Source organism: Amblyomma maculatum, chromosome 4 (assembly GCF_055883805.1).
Source record: "Amblyomma maculatum isolate TAMU_Amacu chromosome 4, ASM5588380v1, whole genome shotgun sequence".
Classification (NCBI taxonomy): Eukaryota; Metazoa; Arthropoda; class Arachnida; order Ixodida; family Ixodidae; genus Amblyomma; species Amblyomma maculatum.
Genome location: NC_139347.1, coordinates 133,879,188 through 133,895,719, shown reverse-complemented (window position 1 = coordinate 133,895,719; position 16,532 = coordinate 133,879,188). Strand labels below are relative to the sequence as shown.

Sequence of the window (16,532 nt, the reverse complement as noted above, 5' to 3'; positions counted from 1 at the left end):
AGCTATAATCTTACTCAGAAAACTGTAAACACATTAAAGAATGAAAGAATATTTACAATTTTTTTTGCTATTTACCTGCTTCACTAACTCGCACACCAGGGTTCATCAAAGCTTTCAGAGTTTCTTTACCCGCCAAAGCACATGACAAGACCAGATTTACTCACTACGGCTGCGCCACAGAAAAAGTGATGGAGTGCAGAGCTTCTACTGACTAGTGACATAAATCTGCTCCGCGTGACTTGACTTACAAGCTATGCCTGCACAGACGCATAACACATTCAAGATATTTTCCGCGTACAAGTACATGCAGATGACATTAATAAACGAAGAAAGTACACATTTTGGTGTGATCAAGGATGCGCATCCTGTGCACCCACTTTATCTAGTGTGCAGGGGAAAATGGGTTAGGCAATATGGCTGTCATGAAAGGTGTCACAGATTCTCCTTGACACTTCTTAGTCAGCAAAATGACACCCTGAGCAAATAACATGCTAGTATAGGTTTCTATAACCTTGGAGATTGGAGACCAAACAATAGCATTAGTAGGCTTCAAGAAAAGGGTGCAGCTAGCTCAGCAAGTATGACGCTAAAATAGATTTTTATGTTCTTAGAGGTTACCAAACATTGACAAAGATGACCATGCATGAATAAAGCGAAAGGAGCTTTTTCTTGTCAGCCCTAACATAGTCACAGAATGCATACAACCAAGCCACAGCTTGCAACACATACTGTTACAAAGAAGAGAAACTCACACGTGAGTCATTGATGTAATGGCACTCATCAAATATGACCCATTCCAAATTAGTCAATGCATCGGACTGGTTGTAGAGCATAGACCTGCAAATGAAAGTAGAATAAAAGAAGTGGTGTAAAGCAAAAAAGTCGCATGCAGAGGTGGGACAAACAAAACAGATTTTGGAGCAGCTCCACAGGAAAACATGCATTTTGGAGCAGCTATGGAGAAAAAAATGTAACCATTTTGGAGCATCAACATGAGCATTTTGTAGCAACCTGAGAGCATGTGGTCAAATCTTCATTAAAGTCGTACAGGCTTCCCCTACCCTCTTCCTAATGCAGCAGGATTACAAGTAGCCTCATTTTGAGTATACTTCCCTGCACAGACTGAACATCACATGGATGCAATCACTATAGCAAACCATGTCAAATGTTCTGACAACACTGGAAGGCACATCATGCGGGGCAAAAAGAATGACACTATTGCGTTAAAAATCATGTCACAAACAAAAAAACGTAGGGTTAAGACAGGACTAGAGAGACGAGGACAGAACAGAGCTGCAACTTACAACTAAATGGAATCTTAAGACGAAAAAGACGTCCCATAATTAAGTTTTTCGTTGAACTATGTCTGACCAACTGACCCCACAGTATACTCTGTTAAATTTCATTTCTTTTGCATTGGGGGGGGGGCTTTTATTTATTCTCGTCCCCTTCATGAGCAATGTTCGCTCTGTGCAAACCTCATTGCAGTTATGAAGTGCCGAGCTTGATTCTTCAATTAATGCCTACGAAAACATTGCTGCCCTCCCGAAGTCACCGGGATGTTTCAAGCCGTTGGGCCTTCAACAGGCCACTGGAAGCAGGTCGACAAGATTATAAAAGCGGAGTGCTGGAGACAAGTCGGTCTTCTTCAGGGCTGGCTCCGGGTGCTGTGTGGCTGTCGTCAAGATGTTCAGTGATTTTCAAGGGCACGCAACTGTGGCTACGGAGTGGTTGTGGTGGAAGCAACTTAGTCACCTTCTTGAGGGATGCCTCGGTTCAGCGTGTACTGGAAAAAGGTCTTGAGGTGACCATTCTGAAGCATGAGATACTTGCCACAGTTCACAGAAAAGCAGAGAAGGCGGGTGGCGAGGAGCGAACACACTGCATTTCATAGGCTGCTGATAAGTAAAAAAGGCCTACACAACTGGAAAAAGGAGCCTTACAAAGGTGAACACTGTCGCTACACACTTTCGCGATTCAAATCTTTGCCTGATGCAAGCAGATAAGGATGGAGGCTTTGTTGTTCTTTCTCGTGAGATATATGAAGCAAAAAGTGCTAATGCTCGCTTCTTAAGCCAGCTAAGGCTAGGACTGGAGCACTGCAGTTGATAAAATAATGTAAGCTCGACAAGCTGGACAAGGAGGTGAGCAACTGCAAAGGAGATGCTTTGAAAGTTTTTTTCAATGCAAAAACGCACAAGCGCCATTACAGAGAGACAGAGCTGGCAAGCTCATCTACAGTAAGAACTGGTGGGCGAGTTAGTCTGGCATATCTAGTGAAGCAGTGCAACGGCACGAGGCCAAAGGAAGAAAGGGACAAACACAGCGCTGAACTGACAACAAATGTTTATTCCGGATGCTAAGCATAAATATATATACTTTAGCACGACCAAAAAAAAACAAAGAAACAGAGGAGCGGAAAAAATCAACCAGTCACTGTGCGCATGCAACCGCTTCGTGTGTACAACGATTATATGAAGCGGTTGCATGCGCACAGTGACTGGGTTGATTCTTTCCGCTCCTCTCTGCTTCTTTGTTTTTTTTTCGATTGTGCTAAAGTATATATATATTTATGCTTAGCATCCGGAATAAACATTTGTTGTCAGTTCAGCGCTGTGTTTGTCCCTTTCTTCCTCTGGCCTTGTGCCGCTGCACTGCTTCACTAGATAAGCTCATCTAGGCAAGTTCCTCCAGAGTCACTTGAACAAGCTTGTTTATTGTGGACCCCTTGAAAATTGCCATCTTAGTTGACGTTCTGCACAGTGACTTGTTCAGTGCAAACTCAACATTTTCAGTGGACATTGAGGAACGTTTTTTACTTGGTGCCGTGAGGCAGTGAGGGAGTGTATTGAAGGGACGGGATCGGTGTCATTCCAGAATTCATGTGGTGTTAATACTTATTCCCTTCTATAACTCTTGGTAGTGTACCTGAATTCCACAATTATTAGCTACAAAGAACATTTCTATGTTCAGAAACGCGGGGTTTGCATTGACTCAAGTGTTGCCCCTGTGCTGTGTGAAATTTTTCTCGCTAAGTTAGGGTGTTTGCATCAATCCAATTTGAGCGATGAGCGTGTTGTGCGTATTTTTAGATATGGCGATGATTTCCTTGTTGTACTTAACCTTTCTCCTGTAGATGACCTGGGTGTAGTTGCAGACTCAGACCTAACTAGATTCAAAGGAATCATGAATTCATTGAACTTTCCCACTGAAGTACCGGCTCGTGATTCCATTCGGTCTTTAGATATTCACCTGTATTTTAATCCTCTTGGTCACATTTGCTGGGCTTACAAGCCTTGGTCTAAGAAAGCGCTACTGCCTCAGGTCTCCTCTTCTCAAGTCGTGTCTGCACAAAGTGGATATTAGTTTCGAGACTCAGGTGCAAAGACTTAAGGAAGCACGCTTCCCTGACGATGTTTTTGTAGCAGTTTCAGATACTCTCAGGAAAAGGCTACATAAAGAAAAAGAAAGCGTCCAGTCGTCAAAGAGCAATGTACCAGGAGAACATAAAAGGAAGTTTGAGGTTTTGCCCTACGTACACATGCTTTCGCACAACTTGAAGAGAGTGGCAGCGAAATTTGGAGAGGATATCGTCTTCTCAGCTCCCAAGCTTGCAAGGCTATGTGCTTTAGTAGACCATGAAAGGGATAAAAAAATCTGTATGTGGCGTTAATCACTAGAATCCGCACGTCTCATGTGCTACTGGGGTTGTTTATCGGGCCCCTCTCTGCTGTGGGAGTGCGTACATTGGGCAGATGGGCAGATACCTAAACGTGAGAGTGAGTGAACATGCCTCTTCACTTCGTCAACTAACTGATGAGCATTTGCCTAAGCACTGCAAGAGCTGAAAAAAAACTGCTTTCCTCTCCAGAACCGTACTAAGATCTTGGGAAGCGGTATGGCATGAGAAATCTTCGCAGCACATGGGATTGAGAAATAGAGTTTGTGCATTTATTTCTTATTACAGACACGTAGTTCCGATGACAAGTGTACTGCGGTGAAAAAGCTTTCCCGTACTACCAAGCTTTTCACAATTGGCAGTATGGGCGCGCGCACTTGTAAACTGACCATTTTCAGACATTTCAACTAGTGTTTTGCTGCCAGCGGTCAAGAAAAGTATTTTTGCACTCACTGTGATTGAAAAGGCCTTGTAGATTTCGAATCTGATCTTTTATAAAATTCTATTTTTTGCAAAAATTTCACGCTTAGGCTTAATTAAGTTCATTACCAGCCTAATGCTCCAACTTAATGTTTGTAATTTAACCATTTGGTATGAACAAATGTATTTTACTAATGAAAATAGGTGTGCAAGTGTGAGAATAAGGGCGCAATATTCAAAGGTATCGAACTTAACAGTTGGATGCCGCTGTAGGGTAGCTTTTAAGGGGCGACATTGGTCCTAGAGCTATCTTTGTTATTGTTCGGCAAATTGTAATAAAACTTTACAGCCTTCCTGGATTTTTCATGCTGATTTCAAATATGCAATTCTTTTTCCTGTAGCCTAATTAGTTTGCAAGACAATCGCTAATTAAAATTGAAATTAAATTTGAAATAATTGTAATTGAAATTAAATTTGAAATAATTGTAATTGAAATTAAATTTGAAATAATTGTAATTTAAATTAAATTTTGAAATAATGAGTTGTTAAAACTTAGAATTAAGGCATGGTTAGGTAGCCAGATGAGTAAAGAATAAAATGTTGGGAGCATTTCCCTAATATGTTAATTAGCACTCATCTTGCAGCTTTATTAATTTTAGTAGACAAAGTGTGTGTGGGAATAAACTCATCAAAATAATTAATTTTAACTTTCAAAAACAAAACATCTGCTTCCAACATTTCCCGGTGCATACATTTAGCTTCCTATTGCAAAAAGAATTTCAGCTCTATGTGCTTTGGGTGCCAAGATATTGAGGCCGCAAAACTGCAAGTGGTCGACAATGCATGATTTGAGAAAAGTGCAATAAAAGAAACGGGGGATTATTTAACAAAAGTTTACTGGTGCAATGCACATATTTACAAGATAAAATGTCTAAAAACCTTCACGGATGTAGTCTCTTTGCTTTACAATGCCAAAATGTCACCTCTTTCATTTTTATTTGCAGTTGCAGCGCTTTCAGTTGTCACTTTTTCGGCTGCGCGAGTCACATGCAGGCAGCAACGTTTTTTTTTTTTCACATACGTCGTTTTGCCACGTTCTCGCATCAAGAGCGCAGTGAAGAAAGTTCACTGCGGAAAAAAAAAAAGTAATTTGGAGCTGTTTGCTGCTTCTCAGTGCTCTGCGTGGCACGAGAAGCAAGCGCATTCACTAAAGACTATGAACGTGATCCGATCAGCGCAAACGCGAGGTGAGCTCTATGATGATGACGTGTCCCAACAATTTATGCACTAGAGAATAAGTTTTACAGCGATTTCTTATTCACAATCACCTTTTTCAACGCGAATCGTCGCCGTATGTTTTACACTTCGCCAGCTTAGGCAAACTGTTTACATCTGACGATCGTGAACTCCGCCTCGCTGCCGTCGTCATCATGAAAAAAATCAAGACTAACGCTTCGTCGCTGGAGTTGCTGTGAGTTCGTTTTTGTTTTGAGCTCATCTTTCTGCCCATCTGTGGCCTGCAATATCACTGTGGGTATGACCGCTGGCAGTAGCAGCTGTCTCCCGTGCTGGGGAATACGCTAGGCCTACTTCAGACTTGTACGCTCTATTGTTGGGTGAGTTACTTTCGTCGGCCTGAGCGCACACAGCCAGGGCAGGGCATCACTTGAGATGATTATTAACAATTTTTTTTCTCTTTTCCCAAAATCTCGCCGTGAATACACCTCGCAGTTCGGAACCAAGCGTTCCGAACTAAGCGGCTCGAGCGCGCTGAGCTGACGCCGCCATCCAACTCCACCAATGCAGTCACGCTCTGCCGTCACGTGCACCCCGATATCCAATGGGATTACGAATGCCCCGTTTTCTTTTTTTTGCTATTCTTTATGCAACCAATGGTCAAATAGAAACAACAAGGTGGCGATTTGAAGGCGAAAGGCGGCTCTTTCAAACGAGACCAAGATGGCACCAGTACCGCGCACGAAACGGGAGCTACACCTCGCGAAAACAGTTGTTTCGGTGGCTGTTTTCGGCCCAAATTCGAGCAACATCGATTATATAAATTGGCACTGGGACTAAAATACTGATCCTAGCGATGAAAAACTTAACAGATAGGTAGATAACGAGCTACTGATTTCAAAAATCACCTTTTTTTAAAATTGATTTCTTCGTGATTTTTTGGTTCAAAAGATCTGTGTCACCCCTTAAATAGCTGCAGTCAAAAATATACAGCAACCCCAAAGCAAATATGTAACACAGAAAATTTACACCCAATTCACACCCCAGATGAACTCCACCGACAGATATGAAAGCAGGTGCAATTAAAGGAGTACACACATTAAATTTTAGTTGTATGTGCTTTGTTAGGAATGATGTCTGACAGATTAAAAAAACAGTTCTGCGGATTGCACTAGCAAGTGGTAATTACTTCAGTTTTTTTGCTCTTATGTTGTTTCAGCTTCAAGCAATAGCTGTCTATGGTTGTGACAAAAATGTCCATCATGTCATGAGGTCATGTGAGGCATACAAAAACAACAACCTGCTTTCTTTAACCACCTCTTACGTAAGCCTGATGAAGAGCTGGAATGAAAAAACATGAACAAGCAGCCATAACATCACAGTTTCAATAAAATTTCAGTTGGGCCTAGTTGGTTCATGATTTTATACGCCTGTCTGCTTGCATAAGGGTAGCCTCAGGTCTATATATGCGTTGCTGTCACAAAATTATAAAGTTGTTAGTTAGCGCCTGTCTTCTCTGTGGATTGTCTACTGTTTGCGTTCTTCAGCTCCATAGTATATCACAGTTTTTGTTTGCCTCATGTTCTTACCCCTCTTTTACTACAAAGTGCAATGCTTTAATGCAAAAGGTACCACCATGCTCAGTTTAAGCTAGAATGCACAAGCACCCTTTCATGACTGCACAGTAGTGCTGATGGCAACATATTTCTGAGTTATTGGGAGAGTGCTGCCGTTATTGCAAGTACACATCACCACCACTTGCTCTCACCCTCGCTTTTTTTTCTTATGGTGACAGCTTCAAAAATGATCACAGCAACTGTCGCTCGTCACCCAAACATCATGCTGTGTGGATAGTTCTGCTCTGGAATCAGCAATCCGACACTTCCCGACACTTTTTGCTGTCTCACTACATTTATCAGTAAATGCAGAAATGACGCACCACGCACTCAGATGTACTTGTGGTCATTCGGTCTGTGGTTCGACTCGAATACAGACAAAATAAAGCCGTAAAAGCTGATAAAAACTGCCAACAAATAAACAGATTGAAAGTGAAAGCAAGCAAGCCAGGTGATACACGGCAGCGTAAAGAGTCCCACACTCTCCAGGTAACTTCAAAGCATGATACGACTGGCGCCACTATACAACCAGGGAACACTCGCGGCCATGGACACGTGCCTCACACAAGAGTGTCACAGTAGCATCACTACCTTAATTGACGAACTTCATATCTGGACCAAAGCAATTAAAAAAGGATCAAAATAAAAAAAAAAAGCCGGTGCATGCCTGAGTATCTCGGTGGTCATGATGAGACAGGATGCCTCCGTGTTGATTTGGACATCACCCGTGATGAGGCCAATGTCTGAAAAGGTTTCCTTGAAGTCACGATACTTCTCATTGGACAGAGCTTTCAGAGGTGATGTATAAATAGCCCTGGAAAAAAAATAAAGCTTTGCTTGGAGAAACTAAAGAAAGAGCTTAAAGCAGCTCCTCTTTTACAAATATTAGTTTGTATAAGGTCTGATAAGAGGGTTTTATTAACGATAGCCCAGATGCTGACCTTGTCTTGTTGCGTCTGGTGAGAGCGATGGCATACTCAGCGACTACCGTTTTCCCTGCTGAAGTGTGGGCCGCAATAAAAACGGACTGATCCTCTTCGAGTTTGACAATGGCATGCTGCTGGAAGGCATCGAGCTGAAATGTCCACTAGAGAAAGCAACAAGCAGAACTAATTGACACCAGTGTACTACTATACAACCTGCTGTTATCATAATAGTACTTCCTGCTTGTGCATGTAATGCCACAACACCAGTGCTTATCAGATGTCAGCGGGATAGTAAGTCCCGATAAAAAATGGGTAAAACGCACTACATTACCTTTACACAGTTATGGATGATTTGAAATGCGGGAGTGAGAACAAATAACTACAGGTGGCTCCATGCAGCCACAATGCACTAAACAGTAGCGTGAGAGTGCTTTCTGCTTGACCGTGCAGTGATAATGCTACTAAAGGTATGCTAGGGAGACTTGGTCAGGTCTAACATTCCAGAAAGGCTCGGGCTATGATGGATGCCATAGCGGAGGCAAGGCTGAATGGAGGGACTGTTGGTAAACCACTAACAACTGAAACTTTAATTAGCTCACTTAACATTCATTAAGTTGGTCAGATGCACGTTTCTGATTTTGAGTATCTCACTACAGTAAAAGATAGTTAATTCAAATTTTCAGGCAATTCAAACTACACTACTGGCTACAGTGGCGGCTGCCTACTTCCTCTTCTGCGCAACCTCCGCAACTCGCAACTAAATACTCGTTAATTTGAGCCCTGTTATTTCAGACAGATAAGTACTGCCGGCACGGTCCCAGCCAACGCCCATGAAAAAACCACAAGCCCTTGCCTTTCCTCCTGCCAAGCCCCCTCTTTCATTCGTGCTTCCTTATTTTGCTGCTGAAACCGGTGGCAAGAAACTTTCTAGAATGTTTATTTCAAGTCCAATGGCAAAAAAAAGTGTGTGCGTGTAAGGGGAATAACAGGGTTGGCCCCCCCTCCCTCTCCTCTATAAAATCCTGCCGACGACCATGAATGATAAAATGCAACAGGCTAAAAATGAACGGCAATATTTTGCATGCAACTGGCATTCCGCCAATCAAGCTGGTGGCACTGACTGTCATCTTCTCATTTACCTTTGTAAAACCTGGCACAATATAATTTAACCTAATCCTCAACAGAGAGTAGAGAATTCAACATGCTGTTACAATACCAGCCTATGAATGCTTGACTTGAGAAACTGAACAGAGCAATATGGATGCGTTTATTACATGACATTATAAGATTTAAACTCAAAAAGCCATTTATATACCTTAAATATTTCATTGGTACACAGATGAACATACCTTAAAAGCAGGGTCCGGGACCTTCTGTTGAAAGTTTGCCACAGGCTTGCTTATGTCAATCTGCTCAGCCCACTCTAACCGTACAGTTCTGGCATCTACAGCAGTACTAATATTCAGCACTTCTTCTGAAGGCTCCTGAGAAAGGACACAGAACAAGGAGATTGAAATAGAACATTTGCATAGAGAAGGGCAAGCATGCAGGTACTTTTAAAATACATTCAGAATTTGAAAAGAGTGAGTTTGTCTAAAAGATTAACAGCTGCCCATTTTTTGCCCTTAAGGGGGGACGCAGGTCTTAAACTGGTCAAAAATGGGCGAAATATTGATTTTGAGAAAAATGCATTTTCGGAATGTTTCTGCCTTTGAGCGCTAGCCTTCAAAATATTAACACTAAATTTGGTCAGGAAATACGATAAAATAGACTTTTAAAACGCTACGGCAGCTTCGAAATGGCCGAAAAGGGGTGAAAATTGTTCGAACTTCCCGCGCGGGTGAAGCAGCCGGCTGGCCGCCGCCATCTTGGGTTTGTTTTGAGGCTTATTTCTTTGTGCGCATTTTGCGGCATTTCCAAATGGCGTCGCTCATGCAGAACGACCACCGTCGCGGGTTTTTTAAAAGTCGTTTCTGGTTCGCCGATTGGCTGAAGGCCTGCTCGCGAATCGAGCCCCTTGACTCGTGCTTCCCAGTCCAGCACAACCGTATCAAAAGTATTAAAAACGAAAGCACCAAGCGAGTGTGCGTCAAAGAACGAGTACGGCGCCACGATGCCAGGGTCGCATGTCACATCTGAAGCGGAGTGTTCACGGCTTAGCTGCAGTATGTCCGGCGGCATATAATTGTTTGCGAGAGGTTCAGAGGCATCCAAGACAACATCGATAGATTGCACTGTTCAGGTGATACTCATCGTCCCTACCAACGCGGCCACTTCGTTGCTTTCTTACCGCGTCACTTCAGATGACAGACGAGCCTGAAATTGTGCCGTTGCCCGCATTCTTCGGCCACAAATTCCACGGATGGTTTCTTTGTTTCATTATTATTATTTAAGCAGATTGCTTAAGAACTCTCATCGCTGCGCTCAAGAGGTGTGGAAGTTCGAGCTTTAGCTCCAGCAAGAGACCCTGCGTGCGGCCCTGCATCCGCTTTAAAGCAAAGTTTCGTTCTGGAACATTAGCTGATTTATTAGGTCATTCTAGTATGCCGCCGTGTTTTAGCCTTAAACTTTTTGCAAGTTTGTTAGTATAGCTAGATCGCTTTGTCGTGGATTTTGAGTATTTGTTTGCCTTGAAGGGCACTGCCACAGGCATATGAAGTGGTAAATAAAGCTTCTCATGCTGGTTCTGGTGGCGGTATATGTGGACTTTGTGGCAAGCTTTTGCCAGTACTTAGAGAGGGTACTGTTATATGTAGCCTTTCTTATAAAGAATGAAGCCTCATAAAGATTCCATTTATATTGCCATAGCTGCAGTGTAGCAAAAGGTAAAGGTTGTCTCAAACTACAAATGTGTTTTTCTCAGTGCTGTTTCTGGACAATGATTTCCTAATGGCATACACTATCTTGGCCATGGGTAATGGTGATTGCTTTAGTTTTAGTTGACATATTCAAAATCTAAAGACAGTTTTTGAAATGGGAAGAGCATATCATTTTTGGTGAGAAATATTACAGTGAGGCTACTGATTGTTCAAGTTATAATATGTGGTCAAACTTGAAATGGCGTTTTCTCAGTTTCATATTTTTGGTCGATCTCTACAGTCTTACGCATGGTTTTGATAACTTCTTTTTAGTTTACACAAATAGCTTTGGTACCATTTTCTTCAGAGAAAAATAAGGTACCCGATGACATTTTTAGTTTTTTAGTGCAATTAGAATTTTAAATGCAATTAGAAAGTTAATTAAATCTGCATAAGAAATTCATTAATTATGCTCTGGAATTTTAGATAACTTTTGAACCTCATTTATGACTGCTCAAATCAGAAGGTTCGCATCCCAAGCAATGCTTTCTTCGTGCTGCTGTATTTCCTTTCTTCTACTTTTTTTCTTAACTCTACTTCGCGAGCGCAGCCTCCCAGGAAAAAAACAATGGGGAAATCACATCTAAGTGTCACATTTCATGCTCATGTGTTCTACGGCACTTCAAGTTTTAGCGAACAGATATTCTGACAGTGATCTAAGATCACCAGCTCAATTATGATTACAGTTTTGAAATCAACTTCTTTTTAGTTCACACAAATAGCTTTGGTACCATTTTCTTCAGAGAAAAATGAGGTACCCGATGACATTTTTAATTTTTTAGTGCAATTAGAATTTTAAATGCAATTAGAAAGTTAATTAAAGCTGCATAAGGAATTCACTAATTATGCTCTGGACTTTTAGATAACTTTTGAACCTCATTTATGACTGCTCAAACCAGAAGGTTCGCATCCCAAGCAATACTTTCTTCGTGCTGCTGTATTTCCTTTCTTTTACTTTTTTTCTTATCTTAACTCTGCTTCGCGAGCGCAGCCTCCCAGGAAAAAAACAACAGGGAAATCACATCTAAGTGTCACATTTCATACGCATGTGGTCTACGGCACTTCAGGTTTTAGCGAACAGATATTGTGACAGTGACCACCAGCTCAATTATGATTACAGTTTTGAAATCAGGAAAGAAAACCGCATCTGGGTGCGAAAGTTCGTGAGATTGTAGCCATAATTAAAAAAAAGTCAGTTTTAAGACCTTCGTCCCCCCTTAAGAGAACCTCTATCACTTTCCTCATTTATAGGGACTAAAAACTTAATTTTAGAACCTGAATTTTTTGCCGCTATAAAAAGGTCAGCATCAGTGGTGCACAATTGCACAATAGTTCACAAACACTATAGAGTGTTTTCAAAATTCATCTAATGGATGTGCTCATTTGTGTGTATTCTGAGACTGAAACGATTAGTGAGCGATACAGCAAGTGCACATTACGCACTCTACCAAAAATAGGAAGGGGCCTAGGAGGTTTGCGCTTCCTTACTATTTGAATGGAGAGAAAAAGAATTTCAAATTATTGTGTTTGGAGAGCTCTAGGAAAGATTAAAGAGCTCTAACACCTTCAAACATTTCAGAATTAACTAGCACAGCCAAAAAAAAAGGAAAGCTCCTTCCAGAAACACATATTAACTTCAAAGCCTGCTAACCTTGGCACTTCAATACAAAAAGGCTCAAAATAACATCACACTAGGCACAGTAATGCAGTTTTCACTGAGTAATTCCTCAAAGTAGCTCCAAACTACAATCATGAGCTTCATTATAAGCACTCTTTGCATAAGGGGAGAATCCAGCCTCACTCAGGAGCTGCCCTTGTGAGCTCCCAAATTTACATGCCATGAAAAAAAAAAAGGTAGTCATTGCAATGTTTACTCGCAAAATTACCCACTCCCAACTTTTGTTCCTCTGAATTTGGGGGGGGGGAAGTGCATGTCATCAGCATGTCCCTCCGTTATCGCTGTCAGATGGGCCCAAAAAACACCTCAGGCAGCCCCCCCTTTAAAGCTCCCCGATAGTGCAGTGATTTCACTTCCTTCATCCCCGTTTCTCCTAAGGTAAATTGAAGCGCAAACGAAAGACAATCCACAAAACAGAGGCAAACACAAGGACAGGCGCCATGTTATTGGACTTCGCTCCCATGTTACCGGTGTCTCGTTGCGGTCCAAACAAAGGTCGGATAGAATAGCGAAGCTCCAGTGAACATATGTTGAACAGCTACCAAAAAGGTACTTCTGTTTTGAACTCTGTCGGTCCGAAGACACCAAAACGAGCTCTTACTGCGCCGCCTCTTAAAACGAACATCTGGGGTGAACATACCCCCATGCTCATGGCAACTCCGGTGGCCAAATCCTCTCAAAATTAATGTCCTCGGTTCTCTCGGCACCTTTTCCGTACTGTTGGGCATTTTTTAGCAACCTGAAATCCAATCCTTCTTGCATTTTATACGCTTAGTGGGCAAGAAGTCTGATCTAGAAATGCAAATTCTTGTATAGGAGTCTTATTGGACTGGCCGTAACTACTAATGCATCAATATTGTGCAATATGTTTTTAATGATACTGAAAGCTGAAACAGAGGAGGATATGTGGACAAAGTCTTAAAAAGTTCAAAAATGTTTTTTTTTTTTTCTAATTTCCTCAGAAATTTTCATTGCTCACTGTTTTCTTGAATAGCGCAATCCCCGAATTGAAACATTATATAAAAATAAGATTTAGCTTTTTGATAAATAACTATGCTAAAAACATAATGTGGAATTATTGCTGCTCTGCCGTAAATCTTTTCTGAAATAAAAACCTGCAATGTAGGTAAAACTTCGTTTCCAGGGCCGATTTTAAGACATTTTATACGATCACCTGCACTACTTAGGAAAGTGAAATTTAATTGAATACAAGTAAAATCATGCAAATATTCAGACAGTTATCATGTACCTAACTTCAATATGCTTTGTGTGATTCATAACCAAAGTTGGTCAAAACGGCAGAGAAGATAAGCACAGCACTCCAATTGTTCATTATTTTTAATTCCCTGTGCCTTGGAAAATTTTTTGGCAGCAAACCCAATTGCAGATCTCTTCTTTGCAGTCATCAGGCAACAATATACAAAATTTTGAAATAAATATAAAAGATCGACCGGCCATCCTTTGTTCGATCTCATGTGGAAACACCCATCATTCAAAAAACTAGGATTATTTTCAGTAAGTGCTGCTAGAATACAACTGTGAATACCTGAGCATCTATGGGAGCTTCCTCCGGGGTCTCCAGATCTTCAGACGGCATATCCACCAGAGCCTGCTCGGGGCATCCATTTAACTTTGACTGCTTCATGCCAAGGGTCACCGCTTCATGCAATCGAGGCACCACACAAAGACATAAGGAACGAAAGCACATGAATGAATACGCACGCGGGCATCTATGCAAAGTCTCTTGCAGTGTAGCGTGCACGTTTCGCGAGGTGGCACCACGGAGACAACCTCTCTGTGTGCCAGTGCCCGCCATAGGGACCTTGGCAAAACCTTCGCGCTGCATTCGAGTGCATGTTTATGCGTGCAAGTGCAGTTGTTGCTCTCCTCCTCCTGCTGTGTTCTGGCTACCGTCACGTTACAAGAAAACTGCAATGAGTAAATAACAGTGTACATTTCCGTACAACTTGTGTGGTAAACGTTATTGGGGTGGTTTTTGTGCCTTGTATCTTGTGCCACTCATATCTCACACTGCTGTTTGTCCCTGGCTGTGCCCGAGTCAATCTCTAACAACAGGTGTGTCAATCGTATTTTCATGCGTGATCCTGCTTCCTGAGCTGAAACCCAGCACACTCACTAGAGCAGATAACTGAACTAGGGATTGCACAGAGTAGCTGTAGAACTAAGAAGACAAAAGTTTCAATGGAGAACTGTCCCCACCTGCATCGAAAGTCGCCAGGCATTTATTTCCTCACTGCTCATCTCATGGAGCGAGGAAACTACCGCAAAAATCACATGCCTTAGGTCAATGACCCAGGTCGTGAGAAACCATTCATTGCTAAAGGCAGCTAGGTCACCGATTTCAGACAGCAGCGCCGCAGCAGCTAACTTCCCTTGACCACTGCCGACATGAACCAAAGTGCAAGGCGGTATGTTTTGTGCCATTGTAGGGAACGCGTCTAAAATGCACCAAAAACATGCATCATGGCGCCAGTAGCGTCATGCATATTCGTGTCATACCATGCTAAAGCGAATGAGTCATTATGGGTGGCAATGTTTAGCTTCATTGACCTTGCTGGACGGGTTGCCTAAAACGTCTGTCCTGAAAGGATTGAATGGGCCCCTTTCAAGCGATTGGTCATAAAGGAAAGGAAAGTTCCCCAACCAGCGCCCAAGGCCTCGTCGCTGTGTGCACGCGTATCAATGATTCTCCACATGAAAGCTACAACTTTCATTCTCTGAACAGAAGGAACACATATCAGGGCTTCCGCATAATTGTTTATAAGAGACGCTACCTCGGGCTGCTCAAACTACTTGTCACTTTGCTCTCGCCTTCGAGTAGCGAATCCGTGCTCTTGAATTTTTTTATGTGTCAGAGCCTGGCAACAAGCACTGTACCTGAAACAGTGCGCAGTGATGACACTACTATCAGTTATTTAAAATTTCTTGCTTTCGAAAGCACTCCAAAACTAGCCTCCTTGTCAGCTGAGGAACTTAAAAACGCAATAATGAGAAGCCTCACTGGCGAAGAGTATCAGTTTTGCACGCATCTCAATGCGACTGTTCCTCCTCCTCATTTCCCGTCTTCTGCTCCGTGTGCATACGCTCATACGTGGGCGGGCTGCACAGGCTCTGCAGTCAGCCATGCACTGCGCGTAGCCTTTGCCACTTCTCTCTGCTCTGTTAGAGACCGAGCGCTGGTGTCGTGGAGCAAACTCCAGCTTGGGTTCCATATATAAGTGAATGCAAATACATGGTTGAAAAAAGCGCGAACTAGACACAATTATAAAGAAAGGAACGACTCTTCGTAGTGGGTGCTGCAGACGCACGGCTCACGACATGGTGTCAGAAGTGGGATCACGACGCTCCTGATCAGATTCTTCATGGACGCCGCTGCCACTCTGTCCCTACTCGGTGCAGCGCTACACCCCCACTGGCACTCAACTTTGGCAGCCTAAGTACCTGGCCCTATTGACTCTTGCAGTTGGAAGACTTCCACTGCGGTACAGGACTTTCCAAAGCTACTGAGGAAATGAAGGTGCATTCAGTGATGTACTGCATGGGGCCGCAAGAACAGTTCTCGCATCGACAACGCTGTCGGAAGCCTATTCCAAGATCGTATCAGCTGTCAAGAATGCATTCACCGGCCATTTCGTCCACCTGCTCAACGAGTTTACAAGCCTGCTCGCTTCCACTGCCGGATGCAGCAAACAGGTGAGAGCGCGGGCGGAGTGCCTGGCTTGCCGTGCATCCTGCAACTTCTGTGGCAAGACTGGTCACTTGGAAACTGTCTGCATGCAAAAAAAAGAAAGACTGTCAGCCATTTCGGTGGAGCTTCATGCAGTCGCAGAGGGCCATGGCCTGAAGTTTATTGAAGTGCTTATCGATGGATGCGTCCTGTTCAAGGTGACATTCCTTCCAAGTTACAGGACCCAGAGGATGCACATAAGCTGAAGGGGCCCGACAATACTATCTTGACAGTTCTGGGAACCTACAGCACTACTTTGTCATGGCATGACAAATCTGTCAAGCAGATGCTCTATGTGTTAGCTACAAACACAGTTTCTCTGCTGGGCTTCTCAGCTATAGAAGCTTTGGGCATCTGCCATGTTTCAGGAG

The 16,532-nt window shown here is 42.7% G+C and overlaps 1 protein-coding gene across 3 annotated transcripts in view; it reads right to left on the bottom strand.

The window, feature by feature from the left end:
• The window catches only part of LOC146192617 (superkiller complex protein 2-like), a 131,683-nt gene that overhangs the window by 90,730 nt on the left and 24,421 nt on the right, over positions 1-16,532 (bottom strand). For all 3 annotated transcript variants that reach the window (XM_084602511.1, XM_084602512.1, XM_084602513.1), the window contains exons 7-11: positions 13,960-14,072; positions 9,227-9,361; positions 7,893-8,038; positions 7,619-7,765; positions 753-837 (exon numbers count right to left, since the gene is read on the bottom strand). In XM_084602511.1, the coding sequence (XP_084458637.1) occupies positions 753-837; positions 7,619-7,765; positions 7,893-8,038; positions 9,227-9,361; positions 13,960-14,072 (626 nt within the window). The remainder of the gene's footprint in view (positions 1-752; positions 838-7,618; positions 7,766-7,892; positions 8,039-9,226; positions 9,362-13,959; positions 14,073-16,532) is intronic.